An 18,341-nucleotide genomic window follows, 5' to 3' on the forward strand; every position below is an offset into this window, starting at 1 on the left:
GAATACCATAAAATGTTGAAGGTACATTTAGGTGGTATTTGATGTATGTAACTTGAACTATTTCAATTTAAAGTGAAACTATCAAATGAGATCATGTTTTGTCTAGTTTGGCTATGCAGTGATACATGATGCTGCAAACGTTAACACAATAATGACTAATATTTCATTAATAAAGTCATATTTCTTTATTCTTATATTATAATATTGTCATTGCTTCAAATCATCATTACTTTTCAAATTTCACATCACTAAGATTGCAGGCCAAAATATCTTGCCTGTGAGATTGAAAATGAGTTCTATAGGTACAGATGAGGCAGGGGTGGCTAGGTATTGGGATGCAAGTTTGGCCAAGTAAAGGGATAGTTTCAGGTTTTCTTTCTAGTACTGGAGAGGATGAGACTCCTCACTATTGCATGCTAGACTTAGATAGCGTGGTATCTCCTCTGATGTAGGTAACTGTGTGGTTGCAGTTGGGGCTTGGGAAGCCATAAATGCAAAGAGTTTTGTTCTCTTCTTTGGCAGTTTCAATGGGATCCTTTCCAGTTGATGGGTCACCGCCTTTAAGAATAAGGAATGTTACATACATGCACAGGTTACAGTCACAAAAGAAATGAATGAAAGAAAATACCAAACCACAGCTTGTTTCTACAAAAATAGTCCTAAAAAGCCAAGATCAAAGTTTAAAAACCACAAGACAGCAGAATATGCCAAAAAGGCAGGGTTAAAAATGTAAAAATTTCAGATGGGCTTGTAAGACCCAGAATGTCAGACCCAGTGCATACCAAACATCAAGATGCAAGGTTCAGATTCCCCAGATGCCAACAGAAGGTCCATGCCCAATGTCTACTTTCAAATTTTACCCTGCAAATTTTAACTGGCTAATGTTAAGCTACGAAAAGTGTAGACAAGAACTGGCTTATCGAAAAGCTGACAAATTTACTTATTAAAGTTGAATTATGTTATTGGAAATAGGGCTAAGCAGTATGATATTTTTATCATCAGATTCATGATTTTATCCTCTTTCTAACAAGACCAAACATGAGCATGTTAGGAGGTCTAGCTCAACTATTGAATAGCCCTCCAGAAATGGAAGTTTACTCCTCCTTCTAACAACAGAGGTGATAGCTGTAGACAAATATTGGTTAAATCCAGCCAATAGTAATTGCCAACTTCAGGCAAAACATTTTACCTGTAATAAAATTGTACCATGTTGGTTTCTGCCATGATCCTTGTATACTATGGCCATGCTGGACCCTTGACCCCCAATAGTTTTGGGGTTCTGTGTTTCTTCAGAAGATAATAAACCTTTCAAGGAGAGAAGATTCCAGGATACCCCAGGTTTGTAATAGAGTGTTACAGTGATGATGTCTTTTTGTGGGCCAACTCAGAAATCCCATCAGGATTTTGTTTTCTGCAGAAACGAAGATCTGTGGTTAATGTAAGCCTAAGACAGTTTCACGTTTTGTTCTATGAGATAAATTACATTCGTTAATATCTCAGCCATAAATTCCAAAGCCATCATGTGCTTTAAAAAAGTAAGTTGCTAACAAGTTGCTACATTGAAACTAAAATGGTAGTCGTGTATAGGTGGGCTAGTATGGATACTTGGATGGCGGTTGACAGAATGCGACCGTTGTTGTAGGTTCAATGTAGGTATTGTTGAGGTATTAATGGGTGTAATTTATCTTGTAGAACAAAACATGAAACTCTCTTATGTTCACCACAGACCTTATTTTTGGCAGAAAAAAAATTCCTGTGGACAAAAACATTGGTCATCTGCCAAGGGAACACATGGGTCCAAAATGCAAACTTCCGGGTTTTAGGACTACAATCTGTAACAACTATTGCTCCAAGGATGCTTCCATTGATGTTTGTGGAGGGGAGAAGGACCACATTCCTAGGTCATGTCAAACAGAGAGCAGCCATTTAATCACAATGTGAACAATGAGCAAGACTGCCAGATCAAATTAAATTGTCTGTCTCTCAAAGGCGGTAATTAAAACAAGATATCCTACAATAAAAAGTGATTGACGCTCATAGAGTTGGCTCTGAAATTTTTGCCCCCCCTTGATAAAGATTAACAAAATGTTTTACAAAATAAACAACACAGGAAACGAGTTGCATTTTATTTTTTAAAAAGAGAAAATTAAATTATTTTATTTGTTTGCCAATTGGTCGTTATCAAAATATCCACAAGTTCTGCCCTCCTTAGCAACTGTTGCTATGTACAAAGAAAGAAAATGGCGTCAGCAGACAGCATCTGCTTGGAAGAATTATTTAAACAATGACAGATAGATTAGGGTGGTACAATTTTTAGTTGTATTTATCTACGAAAAATAGTTTAGCTTGATACAGTCATATTTTATATGTAAATAGGAAAAACATCAAACTGGAAATTAAAAATGATTAGGGTTAATTGGGTTAAGTATTGTTGTAATATGTAGCAGTATTACTCCTTAGCTACATCTAAGGTATCATTCGATCTTCCATTCAGACAATGCTGGAAAAGATTATATTCTGTTAGTTACTGAATAGTGGTTGCAATAAGAAGGTTTGAAAAAAGTAGCCCAAGAAGCACACACTAATGTCAGCTATGCTTCTAGAGCTACATTGATCTAATGTTAGTCTAAGTTTCGCTGGGCTATGCCCCATTTACACTGCACTGTTGTGGGAGATTGAACCTACATAGCCTAATCATGTTGTGCAAAACATGGAATTGATTTGATTAAATCATTCGCCTAACTACAGTAAATAGACGAGACATGTTATCTGATGTTATTAATTGGCAGAATATCCTATAGCCCATAGCAAATGTATATGTGACTGTCTATGGCATTGACATTAAGCTGCAAGTACTTTTCTATGAACGTAAAACATTAGCATTTGTTCCCGCAAATCCCACCTCGGACTCAGGAAAATCTATAACTCATTTGTTACATCAAGGATGGTATGGAAGAACTTGATTGGCATGCACAGAGCCCTATGCTCATCCCCATCACATACTTTTGGGATCAATTGGAAAGCCAACTGCAAGCCAGGCCTAATCGCCCAATCAGTGCCTAACCACACTAATGCTCTTCTGCCTGAATGGAAGCAAATCCCTGCAGCAATGCTCCAACTTCTATTATAAAGCCTTCCCAGTAGAGTGGTGGTTGTTAAAGCAGCAACGATGGAGCAACTCCATATTAATGCCCATTATTTTATATGAGATGCTGGATATCAGATGTCCACATACTTTTGGCCATGTAGTCTATATCCTGTATTGGTTGAATGAATAAGGTCAACAAGTACAAAGTTTTTTTTACCCACATCTTGTTTATTGCAATATTCTACCTGGTCAACATGTTTCCACATAACTGGTCAACGTGTTTCACATAAAATTTCAGAGAAATGGGCTTGTAGTGTGATTTAAATTCAAGTCAATTGAAAGGCAAGTCTTGAGAATTCCCTGAGTGAGGAGAGCAAAGGAGTTGCATTCAATAATCCATGATGCGCCTGACGGACCCGATCCTGGAGCTCATGCCGCCCCAGTCACTGTACCTCCGGTACTCTCCAGGCCTCATGTAGTACATCCGGCCTCTGTAGTGGGGCTGGTCATAGAACAGCCAGTGGCCTTCCATCACATTACAGGACTGGATGTCGGACATGTGGAAGCGGTCCATGAAGTTGGTGCAGTCGTCCATCAGCTCCATCATCTGGCCCCCAAACTCCATCCTTTCATACATGCGCATTCTGTGGGACCCCCTCATCTATTTTAGAAAAGAATTAGTCTATCATTAGTCAACAGTCAGGAATTAGTCAATGCATGTTTTACATTGTCATCATCAAGACTGGTGTGTCAAGTAAATAGAATAATAAACTAAGTCAGATGATTACAGATGATTACAGATGATTTTGGGTCTTAAGCTATGTGTTTTATATTGGACAGCTGAAGAGGAATTGAGTTCACACACGTTGTGGTTCTCAGCCTTCTGCCCATGATAAAGAGGATAGATATAATTCTGATCTCCTTCCAAATCAGGTACATGCTGACATGACCAAGGCTGACCACATTTGGCCACAGGGACCACTACTCTTGGGTCATATAATCAGACTTCCATCTCACTGTGAAAGAGGCTACCCAAAGTTTACTATAGGAGGAAGGAGGAAGACCCACAACCAGGCCACAGTTTCAGACACTTACCATGGGGATCATGCGGCAGGAGCGGATACTGTCAGACATGCCCATCCAGCGGTGGTAGTCAGGGTACTCCCCACGACTCAGGAAGTACTGGTGGCCCATGTAGTTGGGACGCTCATACAGCATGAAGCAGCCACTCTCCACCCTGCAGGAGTTGCAGCGGCTGAAGTATGAGCTGAGGTCGGTACAGTCGCTCATACACTCATAGTGGCGACCTCCAAAGTTCCTGTCCTCGTAGAAAATGATCTGCAGTAATGAAGGAAGGTTCACATGGATCAATTAAAAAAACAGGTAACGCAACAATGTTTACTTTTTAAAAAATTAAATAATTATTTCTGATATTTAGAAATACTGGTCAAAGACAAAAAAGTCTCTGTAGATTTTAGTGATGTTTCTTACCTTTCCCATTTTGGCCTGTTTGGTTTTAGCTGGTTCACTCTGACTGTCTTGCCTTTGCACAATTGTTTGAGAACTCTGCCTGTGGTATATATAGTGGATGGGAAGTGCAGACTCTGCAGTGCTTGTCCCGCCTCATTCATATTCAAATTCCACTGGAATTCTTTACCCTTGTGTGTAATCCTAAAAGAGATAATTATCTCTAAAGTTCCCAAAATAGGAGAAAGAGAAATGTTCTGGGCTCTCAGTTGATGGAGAAGCTTTGTTGTCCCACTGCTAACACAAAGCCTTTTGTCAGGCTTGCACTTTTTTTCATGCAGACTCACAAGTGCAAGATTCCCAGCCATTGGTTCTACTTGTTCTGGAGTGGATGTTTCTGCTGTGTTTTACTTTTTGGCTCTCTGCCATGTTTGTGGGAGAACATCTAACAATCCTCTGCATCAATTAATTTCAAAGAAAATTCAGTTAAACTTTTTTCTATTTTATTTTAAGTTTGACTAATGTGCCAGTCTATCTGTTTTTTTTTTTAACAGAAAAAATTATAATGTTAAAAGACAACATATATATAAGAGGAAAGTGGTACTTGCATAAAAGCAAATAGCCCTGAGCTATTTGTTGGTTATCGCTAGCCTCGTGTGATGCAGTGTTTTGTCATACTGTCGTTGGCTATGGGAACTTCTCCCATATCATGGTTTATGTATTTAAATTGTCAATCATAATCCTCATCACCCTGCAACCCTGACCAGGAATAAGCGGGTTAGATAATGGAAGGATGGATGGATGATCGATGGATTGATGAAGGGATAACCTTCATCATCACCATCCAGTGCAATTCTAATCCTGATATTTTATTAATACTAAATTTATTTAAAATGTTTACGCTTATCAGCAATCACAAGTTTTGGTCTATAGATGCAATTCTGCTGTTTTAGTTGTTAATGGTTTTTTAATTGTGTCAATCTAATCCGCAAGAGAAGTGGATGTGGGGTAGAGCTACAATGCAATACGTCCTTAGGACCATTGATAGAGGGGAGTGTGCCCGTAACCTGAGCACAAGCATCTTCAGTATTGGGCCACGCTAAACATTTGTCATTTTGTTTTCTTGTTTTGAAGAAGGCAGCGGATTTAACTGGTTTGCTCTCAGAATAGGATTGTCACAGATGATGTGGGACTGTCTTGAGATAGGCTCACTTTCTTAAACATGCTGATTTAAAATGTAAAGTGTTACCTTTCAATAAACACTGTATAGTGATGTCATCGTCTGTGTGACTCAAATTATGGGAGAGCTTTTGGGAGTGATAGTCTGCTGGGTCACCTACATGTATGACAGGGAGTGTGAACTGTGGTATGTGATATAAAAATTTTAATATGTAATGTCAATTGGTTGTTGTGTTGTGTGTCAAATGCTTATGGGAATTTATGGTGAAATGCCTGGGAATATTTGTATGTATGACTGTTTTAAGTGGCCTGCTGTTGTTCATAGGTTTTTTGTTTTATAACTCTGGGCTGTGTCACTGTTTGGTGTTCCTATTTTGGGATCCTTCTGGCTTATTGCTCTTGTACTTTATTTGTAATGCTACTGCTGAGATTGTAACATGATCTGCCACAAACTGTGAAACTTAGCACAAGGACTGTGACTAAATCTAACAATAAAAAGCTATGTGCTTTTATATAATACTATTGTCTTTGATTCCTCTATAAATGGTGGCAAACCTTACTGTAACCTTCTAACATAACATCAAGTCAGTAATTCATCTTACTAACTTAATCAACCAGCAGGAAGCAATTATTGGTACACTGATTAAATGTCCTTAATATGCATCCTTTTCTAGAGTGTGAAAACTTTCCCTAGATGACCGTCTGTGTAGATGTTGTAATACAGGTAACTAAGAGAGCCAATGCATTTGTTTAAGGGAGTATTTTAAAATAGCAAGCAGAGTTTGCATTTTATTAATTATACTCCTCTATACTGCTCTACCTATAGCTTCAGTGTGTTTTGTTTGCCAACCCCTTGCCTTTTTTGTTTTTGTGAAAGAATGTTCCAAGTGTCCCCTTTGCAGTAGATGGAGATGGCAATAAAATGCAACTGTTGCTCATGCAGTCAAAATAAAAAGGGATATGTTTGAAACCGTGAAGGAATAAAGACTGCCCACGCAAGAGCAAACGCTCCCTTGTGGTTTATTCATGATTCAAGGTTTCAACCAAAAAGGTCTTCTTCAGGAGTACAGGGCATGGGTCAAAATATCACAAGCCACCATATGCAGAAGACTTTGAGAGCCGACTTATAGAGGCTACACTGCAAGATACAAACCTCTCATCAGCAGCATGATTTGAAAGGCCAGATCAGAATTTGCCAAAAATAAATAAATACAGAGATGGGCCAGAAACATTCATGGACAGATGTGACCAAAATAAATCTTTACTAAAGCGATGGAAAGCCAAAAGCATGGAGAAAATAAGGAACAGGCAAAGCATATGACCTCATCTGTGAAATATGGAGGAGGTGCATATAATTTATAATATCCAAAAGGACATGTATGTGAACCCTCCAAATATTTGTTATTCTGCAATAACAAAGTGATCCGATATTTTTCTTCCTTTGGATTTATGGCTTTTCTGAGCACATATTTGGTTTCAATTCAGCTTATCTTTGGACATTCAGCCTATTTGTTTCATTGATTTTGTTTCATTTCCTGTTTTATTATTATTTTTATCTTCTGATTGATTCCCACCCTCTCTAAAATATATCAGGAAAAGTATAACTAAATACTTCATGTACTATTTTTTGCTGTAGCGTGTGTGTAGCATGAAATGTGTGTGAGATGCTGAGTAGTTTTGGCCTGTAGTGTGCCTGTGTGAGTTGCTGTGTTGTTTGGGTTGTAGTGTGCCTGTGTGAGTTGCTGTGTTGTTTGGGTTTTCATGTGTCAGTGTGAGATGATGTGTTGCTTGGGTTTTCATGTGTCAGTGTGAGATGCTGAGTAGTTTTGGCCTGTAATGTGCCTGTGTTAGATGTTGTGTAATTTGGGTTGTAGTGTGCCCTTATCTCAGCTCCCCCTTTCCCTCACTGATAGAGCCCCTCCAATCACACAGAGAACAAAACCAAAAACACTTCAGGACAGATCCCATTTTATTCAGTGTGTGAAAAAAGGTAAATAGCAAGCATTGCACAAGGAAGGTCCCTTTAGTAGTGGTCCATGATGCGTCTGATGGACCCGATCTTGGAGCTCATCCCGCCCCAGTCACTGTACCTCCGGTACTCTCCAGGCCTCATGTAGTACATCCGGCCTCTGTAGTGGGGCTGGTCATAGAACAGCCAGTGGCCTTCCATCACATTACAGGAATGGATGTCGGACATGTGGAAGCGGTCCATGAAGTTGGGGCAGTCGTCCATCAGATCCATCATCTGGCCTCCCATGTCAGGGCGCTCGTACATCCTCATCCGGAAGGAACCTTGATACTGTGTAGGGGGAGCAGAAACCATTTTGATCTGATACCTTAGCCAGCCATTGATAGGTGGGAAATGCAGGTAATGTACTTATGGTGCTTCTTAGAGGCATAGTGTACATGTATTTCAGTGTGCTGTCAGGAAAATGAGTAGACTCTTACCATAGGGACCATGCGGCAGGACCTGACGCAGTCGGTCATTCCCATCATTTGCTGGTAGTCAGAGTACTCTCCCCTCCTCAGGAAGTACTGGTGGCCCATGTAGTTGGGGCGCTCGTAGATCATGAAGCAGCCGCTCTCCACCCGGATGGAGTGGCAGCGGTTGAAGTAGGAGTGCAGGTCAGAGCAGTCGCTCATGCACTCATGGAAGCGGCCACCGAAGTTCCTGTCCTCGTAGAAGATGATCTGAGTAGAAACAGCTGTGGTTTATTCATTGGAACGTTTACTCCCATGCTTACCGGCTGAATGAATGTAATGGCATTTTGCTGTGTATAAGCGGGGCATGTCTTTGTGTGAGGAGTGTTTGTGTGTGCATAAATGTGGTCATGAATGTGTGTGTTTTTGGGTGTGGTGGTGTGTCTGAGTAGTGTGTGTTGGTGTATCTAAGCAGTATATCAGTATATATGCTGTGTGTGTGTGCGTGTGTGTGCATGTGTGTGTGAGCATGCACATGTGTGTGTTAGTGCAGTATGTGTATAATGATGAGTGGTATGTTTCAGCAATATGTGTGTGCTTGTATGTCTGAGCTGTGTGTGTGTGTTAGAAGCAGGTACCTTGCCCATGGTTGCTGTATTGAGTCCCTTGTTGTACTTACACAGGGCAGGTCCTCCTTATATACTATCCTACAGGGGAAAGGTCTGACTGCCAGTTTTGTCATTCAAATCAGTGTGGACTGGAGTCAGCACAAACCTTACAGGTGTCTTATGGCCTCAGTGGTAAAGAATGCCCACCATTGCTGGCCCATGCTCTGTCACCATGGTTTCCAGCAAAAACCACAGCATTGTGAGCCCCTGAAATGCTCACTGAGTGCTTGTCCCTGTAACCAGGCTGGTAAATAATGCTCACCTCTGGAGTTCCAGCTTCACACATAGGCCACACGGCCATGTTTGCTCTCAACTCTGACCCAGGCAGAATGTTCCCAGGCACATTTCCACAGAAATGCCATTAACTAAAATACAGTCGCATTAGTATGTAAATTTGAAATATTTTTCGTGGTCACAAACACATAGCCTGATGTAATATGAGGAGTACAAATATATTCTTCGATGGACATGTCTCAACAACCTGATGTGGTTGGAACTACGGTATATTTATTAGAAATATAATACAAATCTTTGTTCAGGTTCAGTTCTGGAGACTGTTACTTTACAGCTATATAAACCCTTTTTTCTCTGAGCAGTTTTATTAGAGTGGAAGAATACAGGTTTCTCATATTTTTGAGCTGAAAATATATCTTATTACTGGTATTATTTATTGTATACTGCCTTTCAATTGTATTCGAAGAATTTTGGCACACTTGATTAAATATTTTAATTATATATAATAAATATAATTAAAATATGTTATTAAATAGTTATATTAATTAAATTATTATATAAAATATATTAGTTACTTTACAGCAATACTGGCAGAATGTGTAGTTAGGCTACATGTTAGCATACAGAAGTGTGTGTAAACCACACATTTATGTAGGCGTACATTTTAATCTGAATTGACCTTTATATGTGTATGAAGGCCATTAAAAGCTTAAAGTACCATGAAGAGCCTTTGCAAAAATAAATATAGTGTTGCACGTGATCCTATTTTTTACTTAACATTTACTCCACCTATGGGACCAGAATGGAATTGCTCCCTGGAAACGTGTACAGAGTGCTGAGGATGAAATGAGTCATTCCCCCCTCTCCCCTCAGTTTGTCATTCAGTATTACAATGAAGAAAAAATAGCCACTATTGTCAAGTCATAGCCCTGTATGGGACCTGCAATGACCTGTATTGGTTTTCTGAAAATTATTATAAGACAAATTATTTTATATCATCAACAAAATTCTGGAGCTTGACCCAGTGAGCAGGCAGATGATTATGAAACCTAGTCGTTAATTAATGTCACTCTACCCACTGTAATGAGGCAACTATACACAGGAACATCTGGCTTCCTCACCACAGGACTGACGCTCCACTGAGTCATGTTCACCGTTAACTTTTTCTGGTCAACTAAGGTATGATTAAGTGCTTGTCCCCTTCCTCTTGTGACCCTGCAATAAACTCACTGCTTGATATATTAGGCGCCAGCTTGGGGCAGGAACACCTCTTGGGAGGACATGGGGAGCCTGATTTAACATGCTTAAACATTAAAGTAGTAATCAATGTTTTATCTATCAATATTTGATTGACAGCTCCAAATACCATGAGCCAATCAAATGCTTGTGTGTCCAAAATAATCTATCAACCAGGTTCCAAGAAACGCATGAGGGGTTCTGTGATGTCAGTGACTGTGAAAATAAAAAATGTATTCCATGACGGACTTCACTGCGTGTCCCAACTCACACCTCTCTTGATCACCGAGACTTGCCTGAGTTGGCCTGCCACCATCCCCAAAATAAACCAAGCTGGTTTATTTCCCTCTGATGGCTGTTTTGAGGAACAGGTACAGACTGCTCTTCCAATATCTCCCTTGCAGCCGGACCCAAGTGGGAGATCTGTGCACATCCAAAGTCGTCTCGACTGGAACCCTGTCGCAACCCCAACATTATCGTGTCTACGTTATTTCATGAAATTGGGCACTACATAATTCTGATTGGTTGTTGAATTTAATTTGTTCTGATTAAACCTGACCAAAAACTTCACTACGCAACAAAGCAAAATGAGCTCAAATTAGCTCTGCATATTTTTTGCTTTTGGTTTGTTTGTTTTAAGGCTGCAAACCAGTTGAATCTGAATGCTTCTATCACTTAGCTGCTTACCATTAGCTGGCTTGCTGACTTAAAGATCAATGCTTGTGTGTCACCTGCACACTACTAGTGAAATGATTACATTAACACTGACATAAGGGTCAGCTTGTTTGTGAGCCATCTCTAATTACAGAAGTAAAGAAACTTTTTTTTAGTGGAGAATATAATGTTCAGCTTTCACAGGCCAGACATGTGCAGTCTAGGCCAGTCCTGGAGAGCTACAGGGTCTGCTGGTTTTTGTTTTCATCTTATAATTAGCACCCAGTTGAGACCCAAGACACCAGGTGAGTTGGGTTAACTGTGGAATCAAATTTATTCATGAAGTGCAGAGTCACTATGAAAACCAACAGACCCTGTAGCTCTCCAGGACCAGGGTTGGAGACCACTGGTCTAAGCTTACTTCTAGGTTTCAGTAGCTTGGCTTGTCTTGGCTGAGGGGGCACTTTGAGGTTTAGACCCACACGTTCCCTCTAGCTGACACTGATCACTGTCCAAAAAGAAAAACATGAACACCTCTGTATTTAGAATCTCCTTTTATTGATGAGGCAGCAAATAGGGGAAGAAGAAAGGTACTGGGGCTGGTGGGGGGGCGGGTTAAAAATCGGTGATCCTGCGGAAGGAGCCTGTGGTGGCGCAGGTAGCGCCCCAGTCGCTGAACTTCCTGTATTCGCCAGGCCTCAAGAAGTACTGGCGCCCCCTATAGCTGGGGTGCTCGTAGAAGGTCCAGTAGCCATCCATCACATTGCAGGAGTAGATGTCACGGTTGCGAAACCGGTCCTGGACCGACTCACAGTCCTCATTGAACTCCATCATCTGGCCCTGGAAGTCCGGCCTTTCATAGATGCGCATGCGGTAGGGCCCACCGCTGGTCTGTAATGACACAGTGCAGACAGCAGGGGGCATCAGGGGTCTGAGGCCAGGAGAACTCGGAATGCTGACAAAGGTATGCCCTGAATTTCTTTCAGGTAGCAGCCTCCTTCACTAATGACAACTGGACAACTGGGTGAACAGTCCAATTGTGCTACTATCAGAATATAACCTTTTTCCATTATAATACAGTAATACTGTATTGATACAGTCAATTAATAGATTATGAATTAATACAGAATAGTATATATCCATATGTCTATCTTTCTACTGTGACGTTACATACTTGAACTTAGGCATGCTAAACTTTTGTCCTTAAGATGAAGAATTTTGGTATGTCTTAACAGCCTTAAATGATGTTCGCATAAAGGATGATTTAAAGAATGATTCTGTTATGTCTGTTAAAGTTGTTTATCTAGTTCCACACTATTATTTTCTAACACACTGTAACATCAAGTGACCGGTGACCATGGACAACTAATGCAGCAGGTGATCTGTACATTCAACCACACTGGCAATAATGACACATCAACTTAAAACCAGTAAATTATTGTTTAAAGAACCTGTCTGGTCCTCTACTTATATACTGTATTTTCTCCTTCTAAATACTTACACTCCCTCAAATAAACCAAATCAGATAGTCATGGCACAGGTGGTCTCTTGTTTCATTTATGGGTCCTACAGTGATGACATCATAAAGGGAGCACCAGACCAACCCATGCACTACTCACATAAGAGAAGGTGCGGCAGGAGCGGATGGAGTCATTGTAGCCCATCCAGCGCTGATATTCGGGGTACTCTCCTCGTGTAAGCACGTACTGGTACCCTGAGTAGTTGGGGCGCTCGTACAGCACCCAGCAGCCGCTGTCCACGCGGATGGAGTTGCAGCGGCTGAAGTGGGGGTTCATGTCGGGGCAGTCAGTGTCACACTCATAGGACCGCCCCTGGAAATTCTTGTCCTCGTAGAAGATGATCTGAAGGCCAGCGGAGCAGAATATTTCACAAAAGTGAAATTGGAGAGGCAGCAATATGCAGGAAAACGTTCAGTGTTTAACATTTTCATTGTGTAGTGATTCATTGACTAAGTGTATTTGGAGAGTTATCGACTGTTAATGACCTGTTGAATACATGAGCGAGGTAGAGACTGTTAAGGAAAAGTTTAAACATTTTCATTCATGTTGATTTTCAAATTTATGTTTTAACATGCATACATTAAGCACTGAAATACTGTACAACTTTTTCCATTATCCTGTCATTTTTAATAGAAATATTTATCAAAATATTGTACTACCTCAGAAATTATAGACTGCCCTGAAAGATTATTAATGCAATAGAAATGGGAACTCTGTTGTTCACTGCAGTCTGCATTAAAGTCATTAAAGCAATTCAATTCTTCATTTAATGGCCAAATGGAAGTAGCTTCACTAAACAGAGACTAGGGGCTGCTGCAGTGTCCACAGCTTACAGACAGTACAGCCCCTATGGTCTCTCAGTCTTTCTCCACACAGATAATCTTTCATCCCCCCTGTCTGTTCCTCAGCCTCAGCTGTACAGGTCTTACCTTGCCCATGTTGTGTAGAGGTCCGGAGGGTCTTCACTGTAATGCTCATGGGAACAAGGCTAGGGCCAGTTTTATAAAGCTCAATCAGAGGCGGCGGGATCACAGGTTTTGTTATTTTAATGAGCAGGATTTGGGTTCCAGTCAGTGCTGCCAAGGTCCTGATCCAGCCCATAGACTTAAAAGCCCTGATTCATCAGGGCAAAAAGGCCTAGCAAGGCACATTGCTCGATCCCATTCCCCTTTATACATCTCCCTCGAAAAGACATTTTATCCACTAATCCACAATAAAGGGATTAATGTTTATGGTGTGGAATGTTTAAAGTCATCACAAAGCTGGCCCTGCCACTGCCCATCCATTTATGAGCAGCTGTGAGGCACTGTAAAGGCAATAAGACTGGGGGAGGGGCCAGGGGGCTGGATTATGGTCCCACCCACTTCTTCTAGCACTTCATTTTTTCACTCTTCCTTGCTTTGAGTATGTGTATCCATCATTTCTATACCTACTGCCACTCTCATCTGCCTACTGAATACACTACTGTATTGCATTTTGAATCTGATGTTAGATAGGTCTCTTCTAAATACATTGAATGTGAAGCCAATGGCAGTGTAGTCAGCAGAGCATTGTCCATGGAGGTTGGCATGGTGATAGCACACAGCACACATTAAAAGCACACAGAAATATTCAATATTAATCTAAAACCATGAAAGAACACACAGAAGCCATAAGCAAAGTTTTGCATTGGCATTGCTTGCCTCTTGTTAACATGCAGGGCCCAACTCCTGTCTTCTATCTCACTCTCCATGCTTCTCTACCGAGATCATAAATCACTGAGATGGGATTTTTTTTTCCTTTTTCCTAGTAATATATATATATATATATATATATATATATATATATATAGTTCACTCCTCTGTCAGTCTTGGAGAGTGGCACACTTTTGAAATCTGGGAAGCCAGTTGAATGCCCCAGAATGCAGCTGTGCACCAGAGGGCTGTTCAGGTGGTACACAGGTGTCTGATTGGCCGAAGGAGACGTTGTTGAAACAATCTGCTGCCTCACCCTCCTTCTCTGGGTGATACTACAGCTAATTGTGCACTCTGCAGAACATGCCCACAGTGGTCCCAGGCTGTGATTCTTTCTGGAATCAGGGGGACTTCATAGCAGCAAACACTCAGATAGATACATCCCTCAGGACTCTTTCTCAGATCTAAAGGTACACTTTTATTACTGTAAATAATGTTGAATAATCCTTCCGTGGGAAAACTCAAATAATGTTGATATTCAAACTCCATCACCACAGGAAACAATGAAGTACAATAATAAAATGGGTCAATGAATCAACTCACCATATCGTGTACATAGTGCCACCTAGTGGGCCAATGTGTGAATGTCTGATGGGACCTCAGCAGATGGATTTCTCTGATTATATAGCCCAAATGTCCCTATGCAGGGTTTGATATAATCTGTGCATCCTAGACAGGACAGGCCCTATAAAAATATTGCTGTGAATAACAAGTTAAGCTAAGAAAAGTTTATTTGCTCTTTATTGTTTTAAAGGTCTGGTTCCTTAAATTGTAGATTTTCTTTGATGCTCCTTCATGATTTGACACAATCCACAATCTCAAGTAAGTGGCAGTCAATGAATCATACTTTAACAAAAAAAATAAAAAATACTTGAAAATCTGTATTGCATATGAGAACAGGAGCCATTGTGCTACCAGGTTATGGTACCCAACACTATTCATGACTCAGACAGCTACATGACCACAGGGTTGGCCCTAAACTCTCAGCATACTGCTGGCAGCTGGGTAGGCTACTATTGGGAGTCCTTTCGCAACAACGTGATTAAATGGATACTGACAAAAAGTACTAATATTTAGGCCTAGTAAATGAATATAAAATCTTACAAACCTATCCATCCATATGTTTACCCCATTAATGGACTGTATGTTTGTAGGTCAGATAAAGTTTAGCCAAATAAGTGAAACAGTACAATTTATTTTAATTTTTTTTCTAATAATAATAATAATAACAATAAAAGTATTTTCGTCACAACTGTATCTGTCATATTATCCTTATTTTGCTTAAATAAAAGTTTGGAATATTTTGCATTTGAAGTGGTGGAGTTCAGTATGTGCAACGGGAGGTGGCGCAAGCGCAGTGCTGCTGAGTTCCTTCACGTGGAATACTTCTGATGACTGTCTGTGTCAGTCCAGTACAGCCGCTGACTGAACCTTAGGCGTGAACGCGAGGGTAGAATATATAGCTGATTAGCTATAAACCCGGAGACACGGAGAGATGGTAAGACAGATACTTAAACTCTTATACAGACATATTAATTAGTGATCCCCTAAATGGTTTTGCATTGCTTGATTATTTACACATAGCCGTTAAGCTCATTGATTGTCATCTGCTAGTGAAACACGGTCGCACAACGTGGTTACAGTCAACTCAGATGTTATCTAGCTTAAATTTAGTTGAAAAATCACAAGAACAAAAACGTCTCCGGCTCCCGATTTTATGTCGTAACATTTATAGACAAGAATAACGAATTAATGTTAATGGCGAAGCTACGACTGATGTATTATTGCATGTTTGTTAGCTGTTGCTACTTTCTTGCATTTGCCCTTGTGACGCGGAAGATGAGTTGGGCCAGTTTATTTTTCGTAATATACGGGGGTGTTTCGTGTCAGAGCGGGTGTAACTGACGATTCCATGCATAGAGCGTATGTACCACAAGCTGAAGTGTAGGTGAGACCATTTTGTCAGTAGCAGTAAATGATCTCTCATGCCATTGATCATTCAGCTGTTTCAGTAGTGCTTCTCACTTGTGCAGATGATATATAAAGTGCACCCATTTATGATCAAATAAGGCTGTCTGTGATCTATGCCACCACAGGGAGCCATGGAACTGTAAAATATCATTTGTTTCAGACTCACAACATGTTTTCTTTTTGCCCCCCCAACATTGAAGCCAATTCAGTGCCTATGTTCATATTATTATTTTGCTCCTTGGCCAGATGACATTTGTACAAGTTGGTTCGCTAGATTCATACCAAGTTCCCACCTAGATTTAATGTTAGATAATATTAGCACCAAATTACAAAATAGTGCATTTGTTGTCATATCATTAGAAGTGCATCATAACATCAGAAATAAACTTTGTATATTATACAAAGTAACTCCATGATTCATGTTTAATTTATGAACCGTTTAAGTTGGTTAATTTTGCACTTTACATCTCTCTTCCTGCACAAGGCATTCCGAAAGTTCCTCCCCTTGTTTGACCGGGTGTTGGTGCAGCGGTTGACGGCGGAGACCGTGACAAAAGGGGGAATCATGCTGCCAGAGAAGGCCCAGGGGAAGGTGCTGCAGGCCACTGTGGTGGCAGTGGGCCCAGGAACCACCAATAAGGTGACAGCTACTGTCCCCAGGATACAGCTCTCACCGATTGGAGCAGAAACACGATGTAACTGGCGATTAAATCTTGTGTTTGACTGCCTTTCAGTGCGGTGATCTGCAGCCCATCAGTGTGAAAGTTGGGGAGAAGGTCCTGCTGCCAGAGTACGGAGGAACCAAAGTTATCCTAGAGGACAAGGTACTGTACCAGCTATGCCAGCTGTGGCAGACTGTTTGATATGGCAATTAGGTAATGGTGGTTATCTGTGAGGCTGATATATGGCGACCTAATTCATCTGAGCAGTTTGTAACCTCTGAGTCAGAAGCCTATTTGAAGTGTGTCCTTTTAAGAATGGGGGTTGGTCTGCTTCCCTAAAAGATTGGTTTAAAGATTAGTTTAGCTGTGGTCAAGAGTCTTGAATTGATTTACCATGGCTACATGTTTGTGTTGATTGTGTTTTCTGCAATATTTATATTTATTCTTAATATTTATTTAGCATTTTGTTTGTTTTGCCCTTCAGGACTACTTCCTGTTCCGTGATGAGGATATCCTTGGAAAATATGTTGAGTGAAGTCCTGTTTCCTGAACCTCACTGTGCCTGGGGGAGAATATTGTCTGTGTTCTGTTTTTATCTGTGTAATTTGGTTGTAAATAATAACTTTTGCTATGGTAATAAAGTGAATGGAATGGATCCAAATTGGACGCCTCCCAACTTTGATATTTTGTCAACAGCACTTGATTGTGCTGATCAGTATGATGTTTATGTAAAAATGATTTATTAAATTATTTGGTTTGTTTAGTAATGATGGTTTACAGCTGACCATGATTTGCTGAGTTATGCAGTTATCACACTGGTGCCTTTCCAGACAGCAAATAAATGTGGTATTTCTCTCAAGCTTTCTTCCACAGAAGGGGGGGGGGGGGGGGGGGGGGGGTGAGTGTTTTTAAAGGCCCTGTGAAATAAAAAGAATGACCTGTAGAGTAAGTGTCACTTATTAAATGCTAGTGTGAGTCCATCTAGTGTTCTGATTATCAAAAGTGAACTTGTAAATATTAATTACAGAAGGAACGCTGAAATATTTTTACTTCACACAAAATACATGTTTACTTTACAAATTATGAATATTGAAAAGGTAAATGTAGGTACCAAAATGTCTGGTTTACACTTCTAGCTAATAATACAATATTTTCATTTATGGCATATGATTTTGTCATAAATACAGACCAATTGCAGATCTATTTTTGGATTTTGAACATGCTACCATGTACTACTGTGTTTAAAGGTCATTGCACTGAGTCCAATTACTCATTCAGCCATATGCGTTTAACTGCATTGAAGCACAGAATATAAGAAAATTTTTATTTAGACAATGCGGGTCACCATAGACGTCGGGTCACCATTCTGCACAAACCTGCATCCCTAATTCAGCAAATAATTTAACTAATTATATAATCAAGATCTGAGGCTGGAATGAAAACCTGCATACACACGGCCCTCCATGGCAACGAGTTTGACACCACTGGTGTAGACGATTTGACTGGGG

At 40.4% G+C, this 18,341-nt stretch overlaps 4 protein-coding genes across 5 annotated transcripts; 1 reads left to right on the plus strand and 3 right to left on the minus strand.

Moving 5' to 3' along the window:
* Positions 1-3,476: 3,476 nt before the first annotated feature.
* LOC118213799 (gamma-crystallin M2-like) lies at positions 3,477-4,675 on the minus strand. 2 transcript variants are annotated; one of them, XM_035392969.1, is made up of 3 exons: positions 4,580-4,675; positions 4,184-4,426; positions 3,477-3,749 (listed from the first exon to the last, which is right to left on the minus strand). In XM_035392969.1, exons 1-3 carry the CDS (start codon positions 4,586-4,588, stop codon positions 3,477-3,479), a joined length of 525 nt encoding a protein of 174 aa, XP_035248860.1. In that variant the 5' UTR covers positions 4,589-4,675. The 2 variants fall into 2 exon arrangements, with proteins under 2 accessions (XP_035248860.1, XP_035248861.1); XM_035392970.1 differs by having other exon boundaries at positions 4,178-4,426.
* Positions 4,676-7,757: 3,082 nt separating this feature from the next.
* Positions 7,758-8,802, minus strand: LOC118213802 (gamma-crystallin M2-like). Its single transcript, XM_035392973.1, has 3 exons — positions 8,794-8,802; positions 8,183-8,425; positions 7,758-8,033 (listed from the first exon to the last, which is right to left on the minus strand). Exons 1-3 carry the CDS (start codon positions 8,800-8,802, stop codon positions 7,758-7,760), a joined length of 528 nt encoding a protein of 175 aa, XP_035248864.1.
* A 2,682-nt stretch (positions 8,803-11,484) lies between these two features.
* LOC118213791 (gamma-crystallin M2-like) lies at positions 11,485-14,016 on the minus strand. The gene is made up of 3 exons (XM_035392956.1): positions 13,397-14,016; positions 12,567-12,809; positions 11,485-11,838 (listed from the first exon to the last, which is right to left on the minus strand). Exons 1-3 carry the CDS (start codon positions 13,403-13,405, stop codon positions 11,563-11,565), a joined length of 528 nt encoding a protein of 175 aa, XP_035248847.1. The 5' UTR covers positions 13,406-14,016; the 3' UTR covers positions 11,485-11,562.
* Positions 14,017-15,543: 1,527 nt separating this feature from the next.
* LOC118213635 (10 kDa heat shock protein, mitochondrial-like) lies at positions 15,544-17,499 on the plus strand. The gene is made up of 4 exons (XM_035392640.1): positions 15,544-15,698; positions 16,656-16,811; positions 16,906-16,995; positions 17,318-17,499. Exons 1-4 carry the CDS (start codon positions 15,696-15,698, stop codon positions 17,366-17,368), a joined length of 300 nt encoding a protein of 99 aa, XP_035248531.1. The 5' UTR covers positions 15,544-15,695; the 3' UTR covers positions 17,369-17,499.
* The last annotated feature ends 842 nt before the right edge of the window (positions 17,500-18,341 follow it).

The sequence above is a fragment of the Anguilla anguilla genome, chromosome 15 (assembly GCF_013347855.1).
Source record: "Anguilla anguilla isolate fAngAng1 chromosome 15, fAngAng1.pri, whole genome shotgun sequence".
NCBI lineage: Eukaryota > Metazoa > Chordata > Actinopteri > Anguilliformes > Anguillidae > Anguilla > Anguilla anguilla.